Here is a 25,252-nt window from a genome sequence, read left to right on the forward strand (position 1 = left end):
TTGACAGGTCCATTGTGACAAAATAGAAGTATTAGGTGTTTTAATTGACGAGTGTGAATCTACCCAAATATTGTTAATAAGAAGGGAGGAGGTAGATTCATGATGGAAACCAGAAACCACAGCTTAACATCCTTTGGGAATGCCTAGTTGCCCCAAAATAACCCTTCTGTGTGCACACAGAATGTGATTCTAATGCAGGAGAAGGAAAAGCTATCTGGGTGTTTTTGTGTGGTGCGGTGTCTGTTCATTTCAGCAGAACATTTATGAGTCTTTTGCAGGGCAGACAAAAACCCCAAGCTCTAACTCAAATAGGGTAGGAATCAGAGAGGCAGAGGCTTACCAGTGAGTTCTTTTAAATGCTGAGTTCCTCTACAACTTGCTGTTCTTCTGTCTGCAGTGTTCCCTAAAGAAATAGCTATTCTCTTAAGGTATGTTTTTCTCCATTTCCTTTAAAGAGTGAATGAGTTTACAGCAGTACAAAAATTGGAGAAAAACATGGTCATTTGCACAGCCTTAAAAATAAACCTGATTAGAGCATGTGTTTTTCTAGGTGTAGAGTTACTTAAACTGGATAGCCAAAATATTTCTTGGCTTGTTTTGTCCTGGATTGTAGGAGGGCTTTTGATTTTTGCTACTTGCATGTACTAGTGTGGTGCACACTTTGTGCACTTGCAACTTAAAAATAAGTTAGAAAATACTTGGACTAAGAATTTTTATCCCTCCACTGAACGTCGGACAAGTGGTGGCATCTGCAGAGCCAGAAAAGGAAAGGCTTGCCTTATACAGAGAGCACTGTGCAGTGACACAATGGCTTCAGTATAAAGTGTTGCTTGTCCTGAACTAGACAGCAAAGGAACAAAGAATAACTGAGGGACTGTTTTTGAGACCAAAGATAATTGAAAAGGCATCAATCATCTTGCAATGGAGAAATTCAAGGCTGCTATGTTGCTGGCAGGGGTTGGGGATGCTCTGGGCTATCGAAACTTCACCCGGGAAAACAATGCTTTAGGTGCAAAGATCCAAGGCGAACTAAAGGAAATTGGAGGACTTGAGAACCTGGTGCTGTCCTCTGACAAATGGCCAGTGAGTGACAATACCCTTATGCACATGGCTACAGCTGAAGCTCTCGTTACAGGTAGGAAAACTGAATAATGACTCTGGACATGTGCTGGGAGGGAGGAAGAAACTGCAGAACAGCTGTAATCGGAGTATTCTACCAGCTGAGCAGTGAGTTTGTGCAGAGATGTGAAGACTGTGTCGTCCTTTCAGTGGATAGCATATAGTATGCCTTGTATTTGTCCTTTTAAATTGTATAATTAGTGTAATAGTTTAAAGTTTAAACCAAGTCCAAGAGTCACTGCTTCAAAACTTACCTCCACTGTGAATTTATTAGGTGGCCTTGGGTAAGTTGCTCTCTTCTGCAATTATAAGGATAATTGACAAAAATATGTGAAGCACTTTGAATTAAATGTGCTTAATTGTTTTGTTTATAAAACTCATTTAAAATGAGTAACGTGGCCTGTTGCTTAGCTCTCTTCCTTGGTTGGTATAACACACATTATTCAATATATAAATGAATGAAAGCATATTAATTTGCACTGGATGCATTGGTGTAAATTTGCCTTGAAATGCCTTGAAGAAGAGCCGGCGTGGAGTAGTGGTTAGAGTGCTGGACTAGGACCTTGGAGACCCGAGTTCAAATCCCCATTCAGCCATGAGACTTGCTGGGTGACTCTGGGCCAGTCACTTCTCTCTCAGCCTAGCCTACTTCACAGGGTTGTTGTGAAAGAGAAACTTAAGTATGTAGTACACTGCTCTGGGCTCCTTGAAGAAAGAGCAGGATATAAATGTAATAATAATAAATGTAATAATAATTAAAAGTTCATGGAGAAAGCGAAAACCTATGTCACTTTCATCTCTTGAACTGCCAGTTCAATTTCTGGTATATAAGTGGTTGTCCATCATAGTAAGCATTGACTCTATTCTGCCTAAAAAATGCATCTGAAAATGTCAGTGTTTCCTTCTAACAGTTGTATTTTACAACCCAACTCCTACAGAATGACACTGCTGCACAAAACATCTGTCTTTGCTGAAGACAAATGCATGTTCCTAAAGAGCTCCACTTCTGCTCTTGATTTCTTTTCTAAAATCAGAAATGAAATTCACTTACGTTCTACTCTTATCTGACTGCTGCTGGGATGTTCTAAATTTAGTTGCCAGAGGTCTGTTGTTGAGAATCCTGGATATTTCATGTCTAGCTACTAGTCAACCAATGATGTGAGTGGGAGCTAATACCCTAAAGATAATGGCAAGATGTCAACCTATCAAGGGAAAGGATGACTAACATACTTCTGAATATAGTTGGTGATTAAATGCACATCACATGTTTCCTGCTTCTTGACCTCTGTTTGAGCATCAATGTTATCTGCAAGGCTTATCAAGGCTGGTTTGCAACCATTTTTAGTTATGTTAGCTGTAGAATAGCAAGTTATATATTCCTCTGTCTCTAGCGTACAGAAGGGCAGCTGTTGTTTCAAAGCTTAATTCTTGAACTATTTGTCAGGATTTCATCAATTGTATTTACAGACATCCACTACAGTATTTTATCTATATGTGCTGGTGTATGGTTTTTCAGTTCTAGAGAGAAAAAATGATCAATATGCTTCTTTGACTTTTCCAATATCCATATAAAATTAACTCTTCCGCCCCCACAAAATAAAAGTGGTGGGAAATGTCCAAGAGGGGATGGTATGGTATCACAGAAGCCATCAATGAATAATTTGGAATCAAATGCTGCAGCTCCTCCCTTCTCAGCACATGGAAGTTATCCACCTAAATGTTTCTTTACTTTGTATTTTGGCTATATTTAAATTTCTTGCCAGTTGTTTAAAAAAAAAAGCATCTGATAAATCAGCCATAACATCAAAAGCTCAGGCTGAACTAATAAAACGAGAGAGTGACTGTTTTGTTTAGATTTTTGGTCCACATTTTGTCTAAGGCAATTAACAGCAATTCATGGTCTTCTCCATAGTTAAGCACAACTAAGTAAAGCATAGTGTAAGATTTGTCTTTGTTTGTATTTGTATACAGCCTGTCTGCCTTGGATAAAGTCCCCAAGGTAATTTACAATACTGTTGGAAAGGAAAGCTTGTGCCGTCGAGTCAGTGTCAACTCCTGGCGACCACAGAGCCATGTGATTTTCTTGATAGAATACAGGAGTGGTTTACCATTGCCTTCTGCTACACCGTATGAGGTCATGCCTTTCAGCACTTCCTATATTGCTGCTACCCGATATAGGAGTTTCTCATATTCTGGGAAACACAACAGCTGGGATTTGAACCAACAGCAAGCAAAAAATGTTACACATGTTTGTTTTGTTTTTTAAAAGCAAATTGCCTGAGGCTGTTGTCGTCTGGAGCTGATGACAACACAACTTCCTAGGCTTCTTTCTAATTTAGGCCACATTCAGACATTGCACAAAACCGGTGTTACATGTGGTTGGGGTTCATGTAACCGTGTCTGAATGTGTGAATCTCTGAGAGAGGGCAGGAAGCCTCCTTGTCTCAAGGAGGCAATTATTGGACCTCTCTTGAAGAAGCCTGCATCGGATCCCTCGGAGTTAAGCAATTACAGGCCTGTCTCCAACTTTCATGGCTTGGCAAGATAATTGAGAAAGTGGTGGCCTCCCAGCTCCAGAAGGTCTTGGAGGAAACTGATTATCTAGATCCATTCCAAATTGGCTTTCGGGTGGGCTATGGGGTGGGGACTACCCCTGGTCAGCCTGATGGATGGAGTCAACAGAGAGAGTGTGACTCTGTTGGTCCTTTTGGATCTCTTGATGGCTTTCCATACAATTGACCATAGTATCCTTCCGGAATGTCTGAGGGGGTGGGGGTGTGACACTGCTTTGTGGTGTTTTTGCTCCTTATCAGGCAGATTCCAGATGATGTCCCTTGGAGACTGTTGTTGTTTAAAATCAGAACTTTCATATGGTGTCCCTTAGGGCCAATGTTGTTTAACATTGACATGAAACCTCTAAGAGAGATCATCAGGAGATTTGCTGCAGGGTATGCTGATGACACCTAAATCTATTTATCCCTGTAAACATCATCAGGAAAAGGCATAATCTCCCTAAATGCCTTCCTGGAGACAGTAATGGGCTGGATGAGGGATAACAAACTGAGGCTGAATTCAGATAAGACAGAGGTACTTATTGTGTGGGGTCAGAACTCGAGATGATTTTGACCTGCCTGTTCTGAATGGGGTCATACATTCCTGGAAGGAAGAGGTACACAGTCTGGGGATGCCTCTGAATCCAAACCTCTCTCTGGTGTCCCAGGCTGAGGCAGTGGCCAGAGGTGCTTTTTATCAGCTTATATATCAGCTGCATCCATTTCTTGAGTTAAATGACCTCAGAACTGTGGTGCATATGCTGGTAACCTCGGGATTTGACTACTGCAATGTGCTCTATGTGGGGCTGCCTTTGTACATAGTCCGGAAACTGCAGTTGGTACAGAATGCGGCAGCCATTGGTGTCGGGGTCATCTCGGAGAGACAATTGAAAGAACTACACTGGCTGCCAGTAAGTTTGTGGGCAAAATACAAGGTGCTGGTTATCCTATACCATAAAACCCTTCGTTGTGCGGCTGTGCTGCTAGTGCTGCCCGTGTCTTTTTGGGCCGTTCTGGGCATGCGCTCCGCGCATGCCCAGATTGGCCCAAAAAGACACGGCCGCCCAGGTACGGGCGGCCATGTTGGCCATGCAAGTGCTGCCACGGCTGCCGCAGCCGGCCGATTCCTCCTTCCCCGCTCCCCCCCCACATGAGTAAGGGCCTAAATGGCCCCCAAAAATTGCAGAGAAGATACGGCCGCCCAGACACGGGCGGCCATGTTGGCCCGAACAGCCCATGCACGTGCTGCCGCGGCCACCCTATTCCTCCTTCTCCGCTCCCCCCCACATGATTAAGGGCCTAAATGGCCCAAAAAATTGCCGCCGCCGCCAACCGACCGCCCACCCTCCCAGCTGGCCGATTCCTCCTTCCCTGCTCCCCCGCAACAAGATTAAGGGCCTAAATGGCCCAAAAAAATGCCCCCGTGGCCGCCGCCAACTGACCACCCTCCCAGCTGCCCGATTACTCCTTACCCGGTAAGGAGTCCCTCCCAGCTGCCCGATTACTCCTTACCCGGTAAGGAGTCCCTATTCTCAATAGGAGAGAGGAGCTCGCATACAGAGCTCCTCTCTGTGCAAAGCCTCAGCTCGAACTGCCACTATGGAAGCAAGGACGCAATAGGCGTCCTTTGCAACCAAAACACCAGTTCGAAGAGAGGTTTTGCACAGAGAGGAGCTCTGTATGGCAGACAGACAGAAAAGAAGGAGTGCAGGAGGGAGACAGGACAATAGAGAGAAGAAAAGAAGGAATAAGAGAGAAGGGAGAGAAAAGAACAAAATAAACAAGGAGGGAGAAAGGGAAAATAGGAAAGAAAGAAGTAAAGAACGAAGGAAAAAAATAGAAGAAGTGAGGGAGAAAGACAAAACAAAAACAAAAAAACCGCCAGCCCCAAAGAGCACGCCCATTATAGAAAGAAAAGAGGAAAAGAGAAAGAAAAAGAAAAAAATGAGAAAAAGTGGAAGAAAGGAAGGAAAAGAGGGAGAGGGAGAGAGAGGAAAGGAAAGAGAGGAAGAGGGAGAGAAAGAAAAAAAAGGGGCAAGAGAAAGGGAGAAGGAATAAAGGACAACAACAACAACAAAAAGGTACTAGCGCCCGTTATTTTAACGGGCTTAAAAATACTAGTAACCTATAAAGCCCTAAATGGCTTATGCCCAGGGTATTTAAGAGAATGTCTTCCTCTCCATGATCCCCACCGCCCATTAAGATCATTCAGAGAGATTTGTCTACAGTTACCACCAGCCCATCTAGTGGCTACTCAGGGACGGGCCTTCTCTGTTGCTGCCCCGAGGCTTTGGAAAGCACTCACTGTTAAACAAAGAGCCTCTTCATCTCTTACAACTTTTAAAAGTCAGTCAAGACACATCTGTCCACACAGGCTTTTAATTAGATTTACAGTTGTAATAGTTTTTAACACTTTTACTGTCTTAAATTTTAAATTGTTTTAATTTTTATTGTAAACCACCCAGAGACATGAGTTTTAGGCAGTATAGAAATTTGTTAAATAAATAACTCAGTCTGAAGGTTCAGTCATCAAACTCCAGTTTGAACCCTCTGCTTGAAGTGAGGTCCACTGCTTGGGCCTCTGGTTTGTGGCTGCCTCTATTATGTCCACATGCAGAAATGGAGGCAGCCTTCCCTGGAACTAAAGTTGAAGGATGCAAGCTCCTCCCTCTCCATCCTGGCTGGCTTCTGCGGCTGTCAATCAATCAAAAGAGGAAGCTGGCAGCCAGCTCCCCCTCAGAGAGGAGATCAGACTTAGGTCTGAATTCAGATAGGTAAGCCCATTGGGCAGGTCCCAGTTCTGTGTTATGTCTTAATTCAGCCTCAGTCTAGATCACCAGGTGAATGCTGCTGTTGGTCAAAGTAACTCCCAGCCAAGAGCTGCAAGCCTGTGACAATCTCCTCCTCCAGCAACCAGGCCTGGACTGCTGACAGTTATTGCTGAAGGTCTGGTGCCAAGGACACCAGCAAAGACCCTTTGTCCAGTTTCATTGTGGTATGTGTCTGCTTGTCCATCCATCCCTTTAGCCACCAGGATGCAGGATTTGTGTATTAGGCCCTAAATTAGTAGTTCCCTACCTGGGAGCCTCCAGATGTTGCTGAACTACACCGCCTATTAGCCCCAGCTATGATTTATTGTGGGCGAGGATGATGGAAGTTGTAGTTATGCACACCATCCTCTATCTTCAGGTGTCTCGGCCCTTGGCAGTGTTTTAGACATTACATGAGCATTTGCTTGTGATACTTTTGATTAAAAGGGGGGTGGGGGAAATTGTAGGAGAAAGCAAACATAAACAACAGGCTCTTGCCTGTAAATGTGAATCTTTGTGAGGCCTGCTGTGCATTCATATGCCATTGCCCACCATCCCTTCACGCTAAATCTCTCTAGAGTAACTGGCGGCCATTCAAACCAAGGGAAACATGTGAACCATGTCACTACAGGGTGTCATAGGGGCAGGGCTTGTGCCCCCAAAAGGAACTGAGGTAAAGCTCAGGAATGTTCCCAGTGGCTCTGCACAGATGCAGAAATTCCCATCCGTGTGAATGGCATAGAGACCACAAAGAAAAATTGAGAAAATATTGGAACACATTTGGGTACCTTAGGGTACAACTGGCGGGAGGCGGGGTTGAGCAGTGGCCTTCTACCTGGAAATTCTCCCCTACAAATGGCCATTAACACCAGCTGACATCCTGACTAGAAACATAGGAAGCTGCCTTATAGTGAGTCAGACCATTTCTCAGTCACTCTAGCTCAGTACTGTCTACACTGATTAGCAGTTGCTTTCCAAGGTTTCAGGTAAGAGTTTCTCCCAGTCCTACCTGGAGACACTGGGGATTGAACCTGGGAATTTCTGGATGCAAAGCAGGTGCTTTACTACTGAGCTATGGCCCCATCAAAGCATGTGTGTAAACAGCACCTCTGTGCACACAGTGGGATCACCCCTGCAGCTCTCACAAGGGTGTTGCATGATGCAGCCAGTGGGTACCTCTTCTTGAGTGCTCTCCTCTGCTCCCAAAGCCCTCTGTCGTGTGGAAACACATCACTGAGGGTACCCCGTGAAGGTTCCCCAAACATCATTTCCACATGATGGCACTTTATGTAAGGATCATTCATTGCATAAAGTGCCATCATGTGGAAATGATGTTTGGGGAACCTTCACGGGGAGATTATGAAATGACCTTCAGTCAGAGTGCCCCCACAGCATCTGGGAAACTAGATTCTAAATAGGTAATATTCTATATTCCTGCTCTCTAAGATAAAAACATCCTCCCTTTTAAAAAGAAATGTTCTTAGTTTCAGATATAGCTAACAGTCCTATGAACCAGGTAGTTTTGAAGCAAACCAAACACATTTTTATCATTTTTCACAGCATTTGAAGGCTTAAAGAAAGGGGCATAGTCCAGTGGTAGTCTTGGAGCCCATGCCTTGCATGTAGGACGTCATGGTTGCCTTTGGACACAGTTCTGTGTGCCTCCCCCCACTCTCCCATTCACATTTGGGCATTCTGGAGAGCATTCTCTCTGCAGTCAGCAAGACTGCAGAGAGGCAGGGGAGTTGACTGTGTGTGCCTCCTTTCATGAAGGACAGCCCACACAACCAATAGCAGCTGGAGTGAGGAGGGAGCTTCCTCCCTCAACTTCAGTTTCAGAGAAGGCTACCAGCAGTGCCAGCATTCAGATGTAATTCTGGCCCCACCGAATTGGAAGTGGAAGCAGTGAAACCAGGAGATAACCAAGGGTACAGAATGGAGTTTGAGAAGGGAAACCATGGGCCCATTTTTTAATTTAACCATGGTTGCCTTCATTTGGACATACGGTTTGCAAAACTGGAGGTGAAGGGACCTCCGGTTTCGTGTTACGTGAGGATGCAGCCAGTATTTTTAATCCCTAATATCTCTAGGTGACAGCTGGAAAAATCCCTGCCTGAAACCTTGCAGAGCTGCTACCTGTAGACAATAAGGAACTAGATGGACCAATGGTCTGACTCAATATAAGGCAGCTTCAAAGTGTTGTGCTACCCTCAGTCCCACTTCCCTGGGTGTGGAGAAGTTCCACACTCCAAGGGTTGCAGCATTATTTAGATTTTACTTGGTTTCCCTTGAAGCAGAGATGATTGGAGGCATATGGGATCTTTGTAATACTTGGTGTATGTACACAAATTTACATGTTGAACATTGACTGGAATTGGAGGATAGCGGAACCCTCCCATACATCAGCAAGAGATTAAATCAGGCCTTCAAAGGGCAATCCTGCACCGTAAACAATACTCAGTCAATCTTTATTACAGTCTTTGACCAGCATAAAGTAAAACATTAGAACAGCATTAAAGCAGCATTGAAGTGGGCTATGCCTGAAGCTGTAGCTGAAGAGGGAGTAGGTGGTGGAATAAAAGTTGTGGGCTATACACTGCTATAAAGCTACGGTTAAACTGCAATAAACTATCATAAAACTAATATAAAATGAGTCTAAAAGAAGCTTTAAAATTAGAGTTAAAATTATTGCTAAATGGCTAAAATCTATAAAGATTATAAAAGCTTTTAAATATTTGTAAAAGTTATAAAAAGTCATGGAGTTGGGGCTAAAACAGTGAGATAGGCTGTAGAATATGCTGTAGAGAGGTAAGCTGTGATGATATAAGCTGAATTGGGCCTAATTAATTCTTGCTGGTGCTCAGGACCCAATGAATTTTACACGCTGCCACACAGAATTTGGCATTATGTGATATGACAGGATTGTGGTTGGAGCAGAAGAGAGGTGTAGAATTGGCCTGAGCAACCTGGCATCCTGGTAATTAGTGGGAGAATAAAGGCATTGCAAATATCTCTATAGAATAAGCAATGGAGAAGGACGTGCTTAGCTGTTTCAATTTGCCCAGAGCAGCAGGGGCATAGAAGTTCCGAGAAGGGGGTCTTCCTGGATCTTCCTTCTAGCATAGGCGAAGGGAGGGGAACACAGCGAGGCAGGGTGAAGGTCCTTCTGTGTTTCAGGGCTTCTAGTTGCGTGTATACAGCAGTGGTTGCGATTCACTTTCGGTTGTCAGAGATAAAGAAGTTTGGGTTGTTTGCTCTACATCCATTGTGCATTGTTTGGTGAATATCCTTCCCTGCTCGTATTCCATGGAAAGTAGGAGGGGAGGGCAAAGCCCCAAGGATGATATTTTGGCCAGCCGAGTCCATTTCCAGGTGGATCGATAGTCAACCTGGAGCTTTCCCACACAGGGCTTCCAGCAGTTGGAGTATCAGATGAGGGAAACCACTTCGAATGAAACTCGCAGCATTAGAGAAGCATTCTCTCCCCTCTCTTCTGCAAATTTTCTTTTGTGTACGTTCACACGCAACTCACTTCTATGTTTTCCTTGTGGCCAATGGCTTCCTAGAGAAGGCGGGACACCACATCTCCCTTTCCCCAAAATGTTTAGAAAGTGAAGCATCCTCTTTGATTTGGCTCTATTGAAGTCCACACAAACACACTTCTGCTTAATTGCTTTGCAGATCAGACTGCCTACTGCCATAGGGGTATGCAGGAAACTAGCTGGCCCATTTCAGTTTGAGTCTGAACCACGGCCGGACTGGGCCAGTTCAGTTTTGACCCCTATCGAACCAGTGGGCCTCTGCATGGCTTGTGTCATGACCCAGCCATGCAGAGACCTATTGGGCATGTACGATGGCCTCCAAAATGTCTGCAGCAGCAGAGGCCTGGAAGAGGCCGAAGAATGCCTTAACAGGACAATTTATTACATAACAGAGGCGGGGGGGAGGGAACTTCCGCAGACCCCCCGCCCGGCCTCAGAAAAGCCCCCTAGAGGGGGTAAGTGGGGGGAATGTTCACGAACCCCTCTGAATGGCCAGTGGGGTTTGGTCCGGACTCAAACTGAAACGGGGCTGTTTTGGTTTTACCTCAAACTGTCGAACTCAACCAGTTCAATGTTGAACCAGTTGGACATTGAACTGGTTTGCAAATCGCTAGTCAGCCATCAGCCTTGGCTTTCTATCCCCACCACCACACCAGCATGACCCCAACACACACACACACACACACACACACACACACACACACACGTCCCCAGCATGTCTTCAGCATCGCCTCTGCTTTTGCAGCCCCATCCCAGCTTGGATTGCATGCAAGGAAATCCTCATTTTCTGCAAAAGATTGCAAATCCTCCTCCCAGATCTCCCCACTTCAAACACTTTCAAAGAGCAAAAAGCCTGAAAACTAGGTTTTCAACTCTTTGCCACAGGATCGAAGGAAAGGCAGCTACACAGCTTCGTTTTTGCATTCCATACGTGTAACTTGCTCTTATCATGTAAATGTAAAGACTGATGTCAGAACCTTGCAGTGGATTTTCCAGGAAACTTAGCTGAAAAACAGGATTTTAAAAACTTGGATATAAACCAGGATGAAGTGAAATTCATAATTAAAAGCCCAATTTGTGTGTGGTGTGTGTCCGAAGACATCAAACTGACCTCAGCAGGAATCCGGCTGTAGTGAGAACGCACATGCTCCCTTCTCGAGGAGATTCGGGGTAAAGCCCCTGTGTGAAGAAGCTCCTATAGTGTTAAGGGGGCTAGACCCTGTGGGAGGAAAGATAGCCTTAACCAGTAATTGATTATGGTCAGCCAAACTCTAGCCTCCACTTTCACCAGGCTGGCGTTTGAGACGCACGAGGGTACTTGAAAAAGTTCTCTTAGGAATTTGGACTGGACAATATCCAATAGGCAAAGTTGGAGAAGGGACCCAGCTGGGTGCCATAGAGGAATTGTGCCAGCAACTTAGCTTTGAATAGTTGGAAGGCTGCAGGTATGTAGTGGCCACCTCTTGTTTAAAAGAATTTTAAGGTGGCAGCAACACTCCTCTGGGCATTTTGAGCAATATGAGTGCCATGAGCTTTTCTCGTGCCAGAGGCATGGAAGACACCTCCAGGTATTTGAAGCATGTGACCTGTTCAGTTATGTTCCTGTTTGTACACCAGGAGTGTATCTTAGAGCCCTTGGTGAAGGCTGTAATTTTGGCTTTGTGATAATTAATTTCCAACTTATCTTCCATGCAGTACTGGGCGAGGGCCCTCAGAGCTCCTCTGAGGTCTATGGGGGTCTTAATTGCCACATCATCTGCATTGAGTAGAGTGCAGCTGTGTTTCTCTGCAAGCTTGGAGGGCGGGGTGGAAGTCTGGGTTATTCAGGTGTCCCACCATGACATTTATGTACAAGTTAGACAGGAGTGGAACAAGTATGAAGCCTTGTTTGATGCCCTTATGGAATGGAACGGCACTTGACAGGTTACCTTGGAGGTTGCTTAAAACTTTCAGGGACGTATCATCGTGGAAGATACAAATAAGAGATGAAAGGCACCAGTCAGTCATGGTGTCTAGTGTCTAGTGTGGTGCTTACTGACTATGCTGAGCAGGCTGGTGGATCTATAGTTAGCTGCGTCGTCCCTTCTATCATATCTGAAGATGGGGACAATGACTGCAAGCCCCCAGTCCTTGGGGATACAGTCATGCTTGTTGATAAAGGTCAACGAGGCCAGAACGGGGCCCACTACACGGAGTTGTTTTTGATTAACTCTGAGGGGATTCACACGGCCTCATTTATGAAAAGCTTCAGCCAGTGCTGGGTTCCCAGCCTGGCTGGGAATGCATCTCTCTGCCTTTTGAGGCAGGGAAAGGTACTCCCAGCCAGGCTGTAAACCCAGCACCGGCTGAAGCTTCTTACAAATGGGGCCATGTGATGGTCTAATCCCCTTTCTGGCCTTGTTATTTACATTTTTCGACAAGCACGGTTGTATTCCTAAAGACTGGGAGCTTGCATATGGCCACGCTCCCTGCGTCAGGCAGAGGGACAGTGAGAACATTTCCGCATATGACCACGCCCCCTGTGTCTGGCGTTAGCCGCAGGGGGTGGATGGGATGGCTCCATAGGGAGTGGTGGCTGGGTTCTTTGGAACCATCTGCTCAAAGGTGGCTCCGCCCCTGAGAAAATGGCTCTACTTACAGTGACCAACATTAATATTATTAACACATTTTCTGAAGATATTTTGTAGACTCTGGCAAAAGGGACAGTGTTGGCTCCAAGTTTTAGGGGGCTCTCAGTCCTCGCAAGGACTTATGCAGATTAGAACATACTTCACATAAGTAAACACTGGAACCAAGTAATGTTTGAGCAGCTTTATTATTCTTCAGCTACTCTAAGTTGTATTTATATAAAATATACCAAAATATATGTTAAGGGGTACCTAATCTATGTTAAGCAGCCTTAGCAAATGGAAAAGCAGTTGCATGGATGATTCTGTCCTCCTTTATAACTTTCCTTTTGCTTGATAATATAATTCTCTTTTCTGAACAGATTACTGGTGTTTAGAAGACCTCTATCGGGAACTTGTAAAACGTTATGTTGATGCTATTGACAAACTTCCTGAGAAGCGGTCAGACCCTGCTACTACTGAAGGTCTTTCACAACTGAAGCCAGACAACTATCTCTTAGCTTGGCACACACCATTTAATGAGAAAGGTAGGATAAATATTTTTTGTTCTTATACATCAACTATTCTATATTCAAGTTGTTCCTTTTCATTCAGCATAGCATATTTTCCAAGGGCTGTTGCTGGTATCTCCCTTGTGTTTCTTCTTAGATTGTGATTGGGGACCACTTCTTTCATTTATTTTGCTATATAAACCACTTTTGGAACTTTATTGTTGCAAAGTGTATATAATTATTATCATTGTTTCTTTTTTACACAGACAGGTGTTATTGACTGGTTTGTTTTATCCAGACATCGGGTCCTTCCCAAGGACCTGGGATGGCTGAATTTTATTATCAATGTTGTTGTTATTATTATAGATATTGTTGCAAAATATAGGCTGTTCCCAGTAAAGTTGCTTTTTGTAATTGGCTGGTGGTGATTTCTGTGGCTCCTATGGTGTTGAGGTGCTCTTCAAGGTGTTTTGGAATTGCACCTAGGGCGCCAGTTAATACTGGGATTATTTTGGTCTTCTTCTGCCACAGCCTTTCAATTTCAATTTGTAGATTTCAATTTGTAGGTATTGCTATGTCGATTATTTTGACTTGTTTTTCTTTATTCTCGACTTGTTTTTGTTGTTATTATTATTATTATTATTATTATTATTATTATTACTATAAGATGAAATAGTTTAAATTACAGACTGTAAAATATTTCAGACTGCAATAATTTACATTTCAACTATAAGAGATGAAATAGTTTAAATCAAATCTCAGTATATTCTTATAATCAGTAAACAATTCCCATCTTATTATAAAATTATTTTTGGCTATATCTCTCAATTCTAAAATCCATTCTGTTTCTGTTGTAATAGTTCTATCTCAGTAGTTCTCCAGCTTGCTTCTATGTCAATCCTTACCAATGTTAGTTAGTTAGTTAGTTAGTTAGCTGTGCTGTTGAGTCAGTGTCGACTCCCTGCTGACCACAGAGCCCTGTGGTTTTCTTTGGTAGAACACAGGAGGGGTTTACCATTGCCATATCCCACGCAGTATGAGATGATGCCTTTCAGCATTTTCCTGTATTGCTGCTGCCCGATATAGTTGTTTCCTATAGTCTGGGAAACATACCAGCAGGGATCCGAACCAGCAACCTCTTGCTCCCTAGGCACGTTACCTCCCCACTGAGCCATTAGGTGGCTTTAACCAACATTAAGATGTTTATAATTAGTTCTAAATCATTGTCTATTATGCAGTCTTTCACATAGCCCAGAAGTATCAAAGGTTCTAGAGGTAAGTCATGGTCTTTTATACTCTGATTTAGTCTGATTACTGACTATAATGGCTGTATTTTGGCTCATTCTTACCAACCAAGGGTATTATTCTTTCAGTTCTTTATATTCTTCATAAGCTGATCCTATAAAAGGACACATGATTATGAGGAGGGGTGATTAATTATCATCCCCCTTCCAAAGAGAGGGCATGATTCTTCACCATGCAGACAGTGCCCATGCAGGGAAGGACCATGCCCATTTTACAGTTCTGCAACAATTCTATATTTGCCTGGCAATGCTAAATGAGCTGCCAGGAATTCCTTTGGAAGGGCACTGCGTCCTTTCGTAAGTCAACTCTGCCCAGTTTAATGTCTATTTAAAGAGCTAGGCATTTTGCCTTCTGGTCCAGATTTTTGTCCTGGAATGTTCTATTCGTTTTCAGGATCTGTCATGTTTCATGTAAGGGTCTGTATACTTGCTGAACATTTTGTCTGGTGATCTACTGAAATCAGCTTGCTGCACCTGCAAAACTGGATGCAAGAGAAGCCTCTCCCTGTAGGTGCCAAAGCAGAACTCCACAAGATAAATAAATGTACTTGTTTGTGGTACCTGCCTTTTTATGTGTGCAGTGCAGAACTCCCAAAGGTAATATACATATTCTCTAGGAAAAAAGTAATATAAGAGTAATGTGGCTCCTTAAAGACTAACATTATGTGGAGACTGTGTCTTCCGGTCTTCAGTGCTATCAGTTTAGAAAAGCAGTTGTGCCATTAAGTGACATCATGATCTCACAGGGTAGAGTACCCAGATCTAACACTGAGAGGACACTAATCCCTGTGACATGAAACCTCTCAACACCAGCATCATATATTGATGCAACATCATGGCATAAACATTGCAATGCAATACTATGATTATTTTTGTCTCTGGGCAATAAACCTTGCTTGACAGAACAGCTCCTCTCCCCTCTCCACTTTGGGCACTGCATGACATCTGCAGGAAAGGAAAGGAAAGGAAAGGAAAACTTTGCAGCTACAGCCTGCTTTCTTTCTGTTGTGCTCTATCTGGCTCATGCTATGCATGCTATCTGGCTTATACATGCTTTGCCCCCCCCGCCCCCGCTGTCCTTAGGGCATGGTAAGCAGGGCAACCGCCCTGGGCCCCACCCTTTTAACCCCCATTAGAATTAACCACAAGGAGCCCACACACTGGCTGATTTGTCCCAGACCCCGTACCCCACCCGGGCTCTCTAAGGACAGCCCTGTCTCTCCCCCAACCTTAGTTGATTGAGTGAACTCTGAGAAGGTGTTTGAGAAGGTATCTATATCTCTAAAGGTAAAGTAACACCACCACCACCACACACACACAATTACATTAGTAATTTGGGATTCCAGTTCACCTCTGTTATTCTCAGGGCCAGTTCACATACTGCAGTGGGGTAGTAAAGAGGAACCCCATGGTTTCTTGTTCCCTAGTTTTCTTGAAATATTCTTTTATTTCCTGCTGCCGGAGCAAGAGCCATATACATAGCCACAAGGGAGAAGGTCCTAATCATTGCCAGTCGGAATTAGGTGACGTAATATGTAGATGAGGATTACTATCATTTTGCCATATTAATTATATACCAAGTTTGGCATCGCTGAAATAGGATCCCATAACAGAAAGCTCTGATGGGCTGTAGCAAAAAGGACTCCAGTGTCAACAAAAGGTGCTGTCAAAGAAAAACAGCTTGGCAAAATAACAGCTAGAAAAAATTATGAATCAAGTCTTCTGCTTCCCCCTGACCCACATGAACACAGACGTCCTACAGCCGTTATCATATCCCAGACTGTTCAAAGTGTTTACAGCTTATATGGCATGGAAGTTAAGATGGGAACCTTTTGCAATTTCCATTGTTTTTATGACACGAGTGAAAATGTAAAGCAGCTTAACTCTAATTTTAAACTGAAGGGTTTTGGATTGCTGCATTTCCAGGCGTTCTAAAACATAAAATCTGATTAGACACTATGGAGACACAACCAACACATACCAGTGTGCTGCTCTAAGCACAGCCCTAGGGACTCTGCGGAGTTGACAACAGAAACTAGAAGAGCCTGAACAAACTATGAAGAAAACAGAATACACACAAGTGACCATTTCATTTAGCAGCATTACTGACAGTGTAATGGGAAACAAAAGAAAAAGTATTGTAAGCAGGGAGCAAAGGGGGAGGATGTGGTCAGCAAATTGTTGGGGGGTTGTGCTCCAAATTTTGCACCTGGGCCTCCTGCAACCTGACTATGGAACTGAACCTGCCCAGGGCTGTGATGCCATAGAGAGACAGAGACAGAGACAGAGACAGATATACACACAGACAGATACACACACACTGTTGTGGACACCCTGACTCCAACATTAAACCCAGAGTTACCAATCCAGAATTATGTGGAATCCAGGCCTGTGTCTGATTCCATTTTATTAAGGAATCAATTAATGCCTGAACTCAGATGAACTGACCAGTACATGACACCCAGGACTAATGACTTGCCTCTGGGACAGATGGTAATTGCTTGTGAAGGTAGGGGCAATCCAGCATTGTTTCTCAATGTTTGTGAAAAGAGAGACACAATGACCAGAATTGCTTTCCTATCTCACACATATCCAAATGCTATCACTGTGGAGCTTACACCAATCATGGGTGATTGCTCTGCTATCCAGGGAATTGTCTTGAATTGCCAGGGGATATTCCTGTCTTTTTCTGAGGAAATATCTGCTATGTACTATGTACATATGTACTATACTACGTACTATGTACTATACTATGTATTATGTACTATGTACTATACACTATGCTATCTTTAGAATTCCACCCTAGGTAGATACACACAAAAGAAAATGATTTAACTGATTTCTCACACCTATAGCCTAGATATTTCTTTCCTAACACCTTTTTAACACTCTCGGGGGACCAGGCGTCAGAAAATCTGAGGACAAAAGAAGATGCCTATTTACAAGCTCAAGGGATGCAGATTTGCTTGGGGATGTCAGTACAACAATACTCTGCCCAAACGGGAGATGGGACCCAGATTCTGTTTACCCTGGACTGACCTAATATCCTGAACCAATATCAATAATTAGAAGACAGGATCTGGAGGGTAACAGCAATTGACACCTTGGATGATGATATTTGAATAGACTCTATGGAGATCAAATAATGGAACAACTATAAGAAGGGGTCTCTGGACATGGCAAATCAGCAGTCTTTGCCTAACAAGCAATATTTGCTCATGTGTGTATCCCAAGTGCCTGCTGTCTAGCAGAGGCTTGGAAGCTACTAGCGCAGCTAGCAGAGGCTTGGAACCTGCAGACAAGAGACTGCTCAGTGATTCTTGCTGCGAGGTGAAGAATCAAGGGCTGACTCTGTCTGTGAAATCCAGCACCAGCTTTTCCATCTGAGGCCTCATCGCTCTCAAGCCCCAGCAATGAACAAGTCCTTTGAAGCCTTCTTCATGAACCTGGTGAGATGCCTATTCAATGAACAGCTCAGCCTGCTCCCCCTTCCCTCCTCCCTACTAATCACTTCCTAAGCCCTCCCTTCCTCCTTCTCTCTCTGTTTCTCTCTAAATGTTTTATTAGGATTTGCTAGACAGCTGAAATTACTAATTGCACACACATGTGATAGCCAGGCACATTACACTACACCTTGAATCGGAAACATGTCTAATTTGGATGACCTGTTTGAATTTTATCCTGATGAGGAACTTTCTATAATAAAGCCCATTGAATTGTTTGAAAGTATTTTGGGTCTTTTTTCTACCTTTGTGCCCAGTCTATACGGTCTATATACGGTCTATATATACGTATATCTCTATACGGTCACCGTATAAAGAACTGGTCATTTTGTGACATTGGTGAAACAAGCCTAATTTCATATGCTAGCTCCAGAGCATATCTAGTATACAAATCAGGCTTGGCTCACAACAACACATACACATACACACGCAGCCACAGGTACAAGCATGCAGACACACAACCACTCTCTCTCTTTCTCTCTCACTCTCACTCATATTCCAGCATGTGCCTTGCCTCGCCACTCCCTGCTGGCTGCCCCACCCACAGGGCTCAGATGACCTCTGCACATGTACAGAGGCCATCTCAGTCCTGGGAGTGGAGGCTGTAGCAGCTGGTAAAGAATGCCAGCTTGCCAGAGCCAGGCGAGGTATGCACCCAAAGGGTGAGGGGCGTGTGCTGGAGTGGAGCAGCAGGTGAGAAAGTTCCCTGCCAGCTGCCCCATCCCAGGGCTCAGATGGCCTCCATGCATGTGCGGAGTCGGCACATGTGTGAAGATCATCTGAGCCCTGGGGGAACAGGCAGCAGGGAACGCCAGGGCTGGGACGAAGCGCACGCCGGAATGGGTGAGGCGCACATGCCAGAACGGAGCAGTCCTTATTGTGGGCACTGTAACCTCAAACTTGCTCCTGCACAGACTCTGTTAGCACTGAAATTTCACTTTTCTCCCTCTTAAAAAATCCAACTTTGAGGTTCTATTATATTTATTCTCCTGGGTGTGCCTTGGAATGTGTGTCCCAGCACTTAGCTGATTGGCTGAGTGGCGGAGGTGCCTGATTGGCTGAGGTGCACCCAGGAGAATTGGCCAGCTGGGTGGCCGCAGAGGCGAGGCGGCGGTGGGCCCAGGCGCAGCGGTGGCACCTCGGCGGCGGCACTCAACCTGGTAGCCTGGGCCTGGCCGGAGACTGGGCCAGGTGGTGGTGGGGAGAGATAGCCGGCCCCAAAGAGTGCACAGATGCTTTATGTGGCGGTCAGCTAGTCAATTGTAAAATAACAATCAATTGGGTCGCAGGGGGATATAAAAAGGCACTTTTCTGGCATGCAGCCTAAAGGCTGGAACTACTGTTTAAATCGAGCTGGCTTAGTTTTGAAAGTATGAATTCAGACCGGCCCAGCCCCACAAAGGGGCATGCTGGTCTGAGTTCAAAATGAACCAGTTCCAGTTCTAAGAACCAGTTTGCAGGCCAATTCGGGGGTATAATTGCAAAGGAGGATCTGCCTAAGAATGGGGGGGGGGAGTGAAAGAGTACTTTTTACCAGTTTGTGTCATATGGCAGTGGGTGCCACTTGAAGGGCTGCTGGTTCTTGCATGCTCATTGTCTGCAGCCAAAGGTTGATTGATTTAAACCCAGATGCCTGTTGCTGCCAAGGCCCCTTGAGAGGGAACGCTGTTTCCCTCTTGCATTGGTAGGGTGTTGTGGTCCCTTGGCCCCCTGTAACCCCCTGGTCTGCACCACCAGTGGAAGACGATGGTCCCCTTTATGACCTCGCCGGGCAGGGGGGGCAACCTCTGACCGGAATCATGCTGCGGTGAGGACTAAGCGGTGGAGGGAGGGAGGAGGGCTGCCTTGGCTTGCCTCGCAGCAACGCATGGGCAGCATGTGGAACCACGTGAGCTGCGTGGCCCCAAAGCGGGGGGGGCTGGTGTGATTGGCGCACACAGGGGAGTTGGGAGGGGGCACAGAAGCGTGCGTTGTGAGAGAGGATGGGAGAACACCTGCTACACTCTGGCACACGCAAGCACGGTGGCGGCAGCTCTTGAACCCAGGCGACCTTCCAAGCTTGGTCCAGTGCACCATTGCCTCGCCCACTCTGAACAGTGCCTTGTCTCCCCAGCAAGGAAGACAAGGCATCCCCCACTACAACACCCCGTGCCCCCTGCCATCTCAGAATCGCCCCCTTCCCTTTAACACCAGGTCCCCACTACTCTCTTTGCATTTTCTTTCACCATATATTTTTTTTAAAAACCATTCCCAGCACCTGCCACGTAACTGTTTTTAAGGAGTTTTGAAGGAGCTGCACGAGTTTCATTAGGTCCGCCTCACAACGTGCACATCTAAGAGCAGGATCCAGATCAAGCCAGGTGATCATGACCAAGCAGCATTGACACAAATGAGAGCTGACTAAATTAATTTCAGTGGGTGGTCCTGACTAACGTGGTCTGGATCCGGCCCTGAGACTACACAACTCCTGCTAAAACTCCACCTCCATCAAGAGAGGATTAAACTGTAGACTTCGGGCTCTACTGACAACTTGCCCAGCTCTTCTCTCCTCACCTCCTTTTTGCTTTGCTTGACATCCAGCCTGATGAAGAGTTTTGGGGGATTCAAAAGCTTGCTTATGTGTTGTTATTGTTGGCCCCATGTAGCTTTTGAATTTTTCTAATGGCCCAACATCCCCTCTCCATTGAGTAATCACAAGCATCCCCACCCACACCCCACACATACTGAAGACATACTGGAGACATATTTGTTCACCCAGGCTTTTAGATTCAGGGGTTCTCAACCTTGGGTCCCCAGATGTTGGTGGAGTTCAACTCCCATAATCCCCAGCCATAATGGCCAAATGCCATTGTGGTTGGGGGTTATGGGAGTTTAAGTCCACCAACATCTGGGGACCCAAAGTTGAGAACCCCTAATAATCCATGTTTGCCAAAGATTCCAAATTTAATGATTTTAATGCTTATATTATTTTAATTGTAAACTGCCCAGAGATGCAAGTTTTGGGCAGTACAGAAGTTTGATAGATAGATAGATAGATAGATAGATAGATAGATAGATAGATAGATAGATAGACAGACAGACTTAAACTTGAAACCCCTTTACTAATTGCTGGTCTGGGAAACTGCGCACGAAGAATGTAGCGGTCCTTGAAACTCTGCACGAAGAATTTAGCGGTCCTTGACTCCAAAAAGGTTGAGAAACACTGATCTAAGCCATTTCCCAACAGATCTTCACCAGATTTGCAGGGAAGGTGTCTATTGTCACCTAGTGAATGTGTGCGGATGGGTAGGCAGATAGGACAATTTAAAATATATATATATAAGCAACCGAATGTTCAGAGCTTATAATGGTGGAACATTGAAAGCACGCTCCAGCTTAACTATAACTGTGCAAATATAATTAAGCCATGCTTCTCATCCATTCCTTTCCTTTTAATATGGAATCTTTAATTCCCCCAAATTCCTATCTTCCCATCTATCTTGAAATAAATTCTAATCCTACTGAAAGATGAAAAGTGAATTTTCATGTTGCCAACTTACTCTAACACCAGTTTTTACAGTTCAGTGGGTCTGAAGGGACATGTCTATGCCACAGATTGCTTTAGTAGTCATTCCATTATTCTTTAGCAGGAGCCTGATATAAAACTAGCATACATATATATTTGGGATATATGTTTAGTTAAATCTGAAGCTATATTTTACTGACCTGAGTCTAAACATTTTGCATGAGGGATGCTGTACTAAATAATTGCTTTTTGTCCCTAACTTAAGCTTATATTTTTGCAATTGTCTTTTGATGGACAGGACACACACAAGAATCCCAGTCTTGCGAGTGATTCAGTGGTCCACTTGTGGGCACATATGTTGGTCAGACTAAATCTGTGTACTTTGACCAATAATCAAACTATACATTGATCCATTCATAAACCCTTGCTAACCATCAACTGTGCCATGGCTATAAAGAATTGCATAGTATTTAGGAGAAAAAACCCTGACTGTGACTCCATGCTGAGGATTTAGCAGCCCCTTCCTTTTGTGGTTAAGTGGGTGGTGGCTTTCCTGTAGTGGTTTTATTTCATTGGAACTCTTTTTCCATGGAGGCCTGCTAGGTACAGATGCTGTCCTTTAGGTGTCAAATGAAGACTATTCTCTCAGGCTTTTTTAATGCTCAATATTATTTTGCCACTGCTTTTATAATTCTTGTGAATCTGTTATTTATTAATTGTCATATTAGTTTACTTATAAACTACTATTTATAGAATACTACTTACCCTGTTTTCCCGAAAGTAAGACCTAGCAGTAATTTCTGATGTGCCACTAATTGCCCTAGTGCATTTTTGGGGGCTATTAATATAAGACACTGTCTTATTTTTGGGGAAACACGGTATTTATAAACTACTTATTCTTATTTTTTTATTGTTTTGTTGTAAACCGCCCAGAGACCTGTGTTTTGTGTGGTATACAAATGTGTTAAATAAATAAATATTTCTTTTTAAAATGTAAATCACATCAAGCATTATTGATGGGAAAGCAGGATAGAAATACTGTAAATAAATATAAGAATGCATATATTGACAAAGCTTTGCATATTAGGTACAACCAACAGTGAAGCTGTTAGTGAAGCTTTAGTCCTGTTGATTTCAACGGGAGAGTTAGGTACATGCTTTACATCTGCATCAGTAGGAATTCAAAGTGATTCCTTTTGGCAGGATTGCATATAATAATAATCATTAATGACATAATAAAATGCAATCATGACTAGTGATAGCATGATGCTATCACAACTGGTAGTTTGCATTCGTAGTTTGCATTAAGTTCTATTAATGCAAGTGAGGAAGGGATTTATTTGTTTTTTTGCAGGCCCTCTTACTTCTGCTCTGCCTCTTTGACCTCCCGACATCTGATCCTGAGGAGGGCACACGGGGCTGGAGCATAATGGCATGTATTCCCTCCTTGTGCAAACAGAACTTCTTCTGTTGTACTAACTGGGATGTAAGCCTTCCACATCTCTGCCACATACAGCTTTATGTCTTGTAGAAAATGACTGCATCAAATATTCCATTTTGTTTAAATATTCACTTCATTAATAACATCTGCTTGGATAAAATATAATTCACATGTTAACATACAGCTTATTGACCTTTTTAAAACATCTACAATACTTTCGTTGATATAGGTTCAGGATTCGGAGCAGCTACAAAAGCCATGTGCTTAGGGATGAAATATTGGAAGCCTGAGAGGCTGGAAACTCTCATTGAAGTCAGCATTGAAGTTGGACGAATGACTCACAATCATCCTACAGGTACTATCCAGGGAAATGAACCCGTTGGGTTCCGATGTATAAAGCTTGGCATTCAGCAAATGAATAGTTTGCACAGCTCTTGTGATAAAACACTTGAAATGTATCTATACCATCTCAGAACAAATGTGCTAGTGTGAATAATGGCTATATGAAGAGTGGAACTACACAAATCAATGTTTTCCTTGTAGGTCAAATCCAGGGGCAGAGGAACACTTGCAAGAAAAAAATGGCAGGGGGGTGGGGGTGCTTAAAACTTCCCCTCAGGCATGGATTAACACAGAGGCAGAGGAAGCATCTGCCTACAGCAGCAAAATTTGAGGAGCGGCGGCAGCAGTAGCTCCAGGGAGTGGGGGCGAGGGGCATTCCCCCCCTTTTACTTTGATTTGGGGGGGAAGCCACGACAGGGCAGTAGTTGCGGGGGGGGTTGACCGGGTGAGGGGAAAGTTCTCCCTTTTGCCCCTAAAGATTGCTGGTGGCAGGATGGAGCACAGCAGTGGTGGCTGGCTGCAGTTGCAGGGAGGGCAAGGGGGTGAGAGTCATGGTGCCCCCTTTTTAAACCTCTAAGTCCACTGTGCAGGTGACAGCAGCAAGCTCCAGCTCCTTCCTCCTCCCCTCCTGCTAGCTGACTGAATGGCCAGGCTTTCCTGATTTCCTTGCACATGCAAGGAGACCTTGCCAGTTTCCTTGAAGTGGCCATCCAGTCAGCTAGCAGGAGGGGAGGAGGAAGGAGCTGGAGCTCACCTCAGGATTCTCCCCCCCCCCCGCACCCGCAATAAGCAGTTCCCTCGTTTTATCACTCCGAAGGATCTCCTCATACACTACATTCCCCCCTCTTTTTTGTTTTGTTTTGTTTTGGAACGGCGCTTCCCACTGAATTTACCAAAAAATTTTCACATCACACCCACCCACCCCTGCAGCAACTCCATTGGCCCAAATGGAGCAGGACGAGGGGCAGATAAATATGTTTCAAGGAGAATATAGACCATCCTGCCTTGAAAACACGTTGCAATGGACGGAAAATATGAATAGCCACTAGCCTACAATGAAGCACTGAATAATGCTTTACTCTTGGTTTTAAACCGTTGCACTAGTCCATCACACTTTGCAATGCTTTACCCATTGCAAATCTCATAGTCTGGAAAATGCCCATAAGCAGGAAACCTGCCAGGGCGGCAGTTGGACCATTAGACAATGAGGGAGTGAAAGGGATTATTAAGGATTATATATCCTTAATCCATAAGGATTATATCCTTATGGAAGTTGCAGAGAAGCTAAATGAGTTCTTTGCATCTGTTTTCACGGCAGAGGATACTGAGCATATACCTGGGACGGAGGCTAAAGAACTGAATCAGATACAAGTGACAAGAGATGATGTTCTAAACTGTCTGGAAAAATTAAAAACTAGCAAATCACCAGGGCCAGATGGCATCCATCCAAGAGTCCTTAAAGAACTCAAATGTGAAATTGCCGACCTCCTTGCAAAAATATATAATTTATCCCTACAATCAGGCTCTGTACTGGAGGACTGGAATGTAGCAAATGTAACAAGCATTTTCAAAAAGGGATCCAGGGGCAATCCAGGAAATTACAGGCCGGTTACCTTAACGTCTGTTCCAGGCAAATTGATGAAAAGCATTCTCAAGGATAAAAAGCACACCTCCAGCTACCTCCATCTTCAGAGGGAGATTGCTTCAGAGGCAGGATGCCTGTGAATACCAGTTACAGGGGAGTAACAGCAGGAGAGAGGACATGCCTTCAACTCCTGTCTGTAGGCTTCCAGAGGCATCTGGTGGGCCACTGTGTGATACAGGATGCTGGACTAGATGGGCTTTGGGTCTGATCCAGCAAGGCTGTTCTTATGTTCTGTGTTCATATGTACTATTATCTAGAGAGAGCTGAGGAATACATAATGGAGTGCATTATTCCACAGATGGAATACATATATTCCACATATAATTCCACGTCTGAATGTTTGTTTGGGGTTTTATTGGTACAAAAATATT

At 44.3% G+C, this 25,252-nt stretch overlaps 1 protein-coding gene across 4 annotated transcripts in view; it reads left to right on the forward strand.

Moving 5' to 3' along the window:
• The first annotated feature begins 252 nt into the window (after positions 1-252).
• The window catches only part of ADPRHL1 (ADP-ribosylhydrolase like 1), a 71,411-nt gene continuing 46,411 nt past the window's right edge, over positions 253-25,252 (forward strand). For 2 of the 4 annotated variants that reach the window (XM_053308182.1, XM_053308181.1), the window contains exons 1-3: positions 653-1,135; positions 13,013-13,177; positions 23,124-23,249. In XM_053308182.1, the coding sequence (XP_053164157.1) occupies positions 922-1,135; positions 13,013-13,177; positions 23,124-23,249 (505 nt within the window). In that variant the 5' untranslated portion in view covers positions 653-921. Of the gene's footprint in view, positions 1,136-13,012; positions 13,178-23,123; positions 23,250-25,252 lie in introns of all 4 variants that reach the window. The other 2 variants (XM_053308180.1, XM_053308183.1) reach the window with 2 other exon arrangements.

The sequence above is a fragment of the Hemicordylus capensis genome, chromosome 3 (assembly GCF_027244095.1).
Source record: "Hemicordylus capensis ecotype Gifberg chromosome 3, rHemCap1.1.pri, whole genome shotgun sequence".
In the NCBI taxonomy this organism is placed as follows: domain Eukaryota; kingdom Metazoa; phylum Chordata; class Lepidosauria; order Squamata; family Cordylidae; genus Hemicordylus; species Hemicordylus capensis.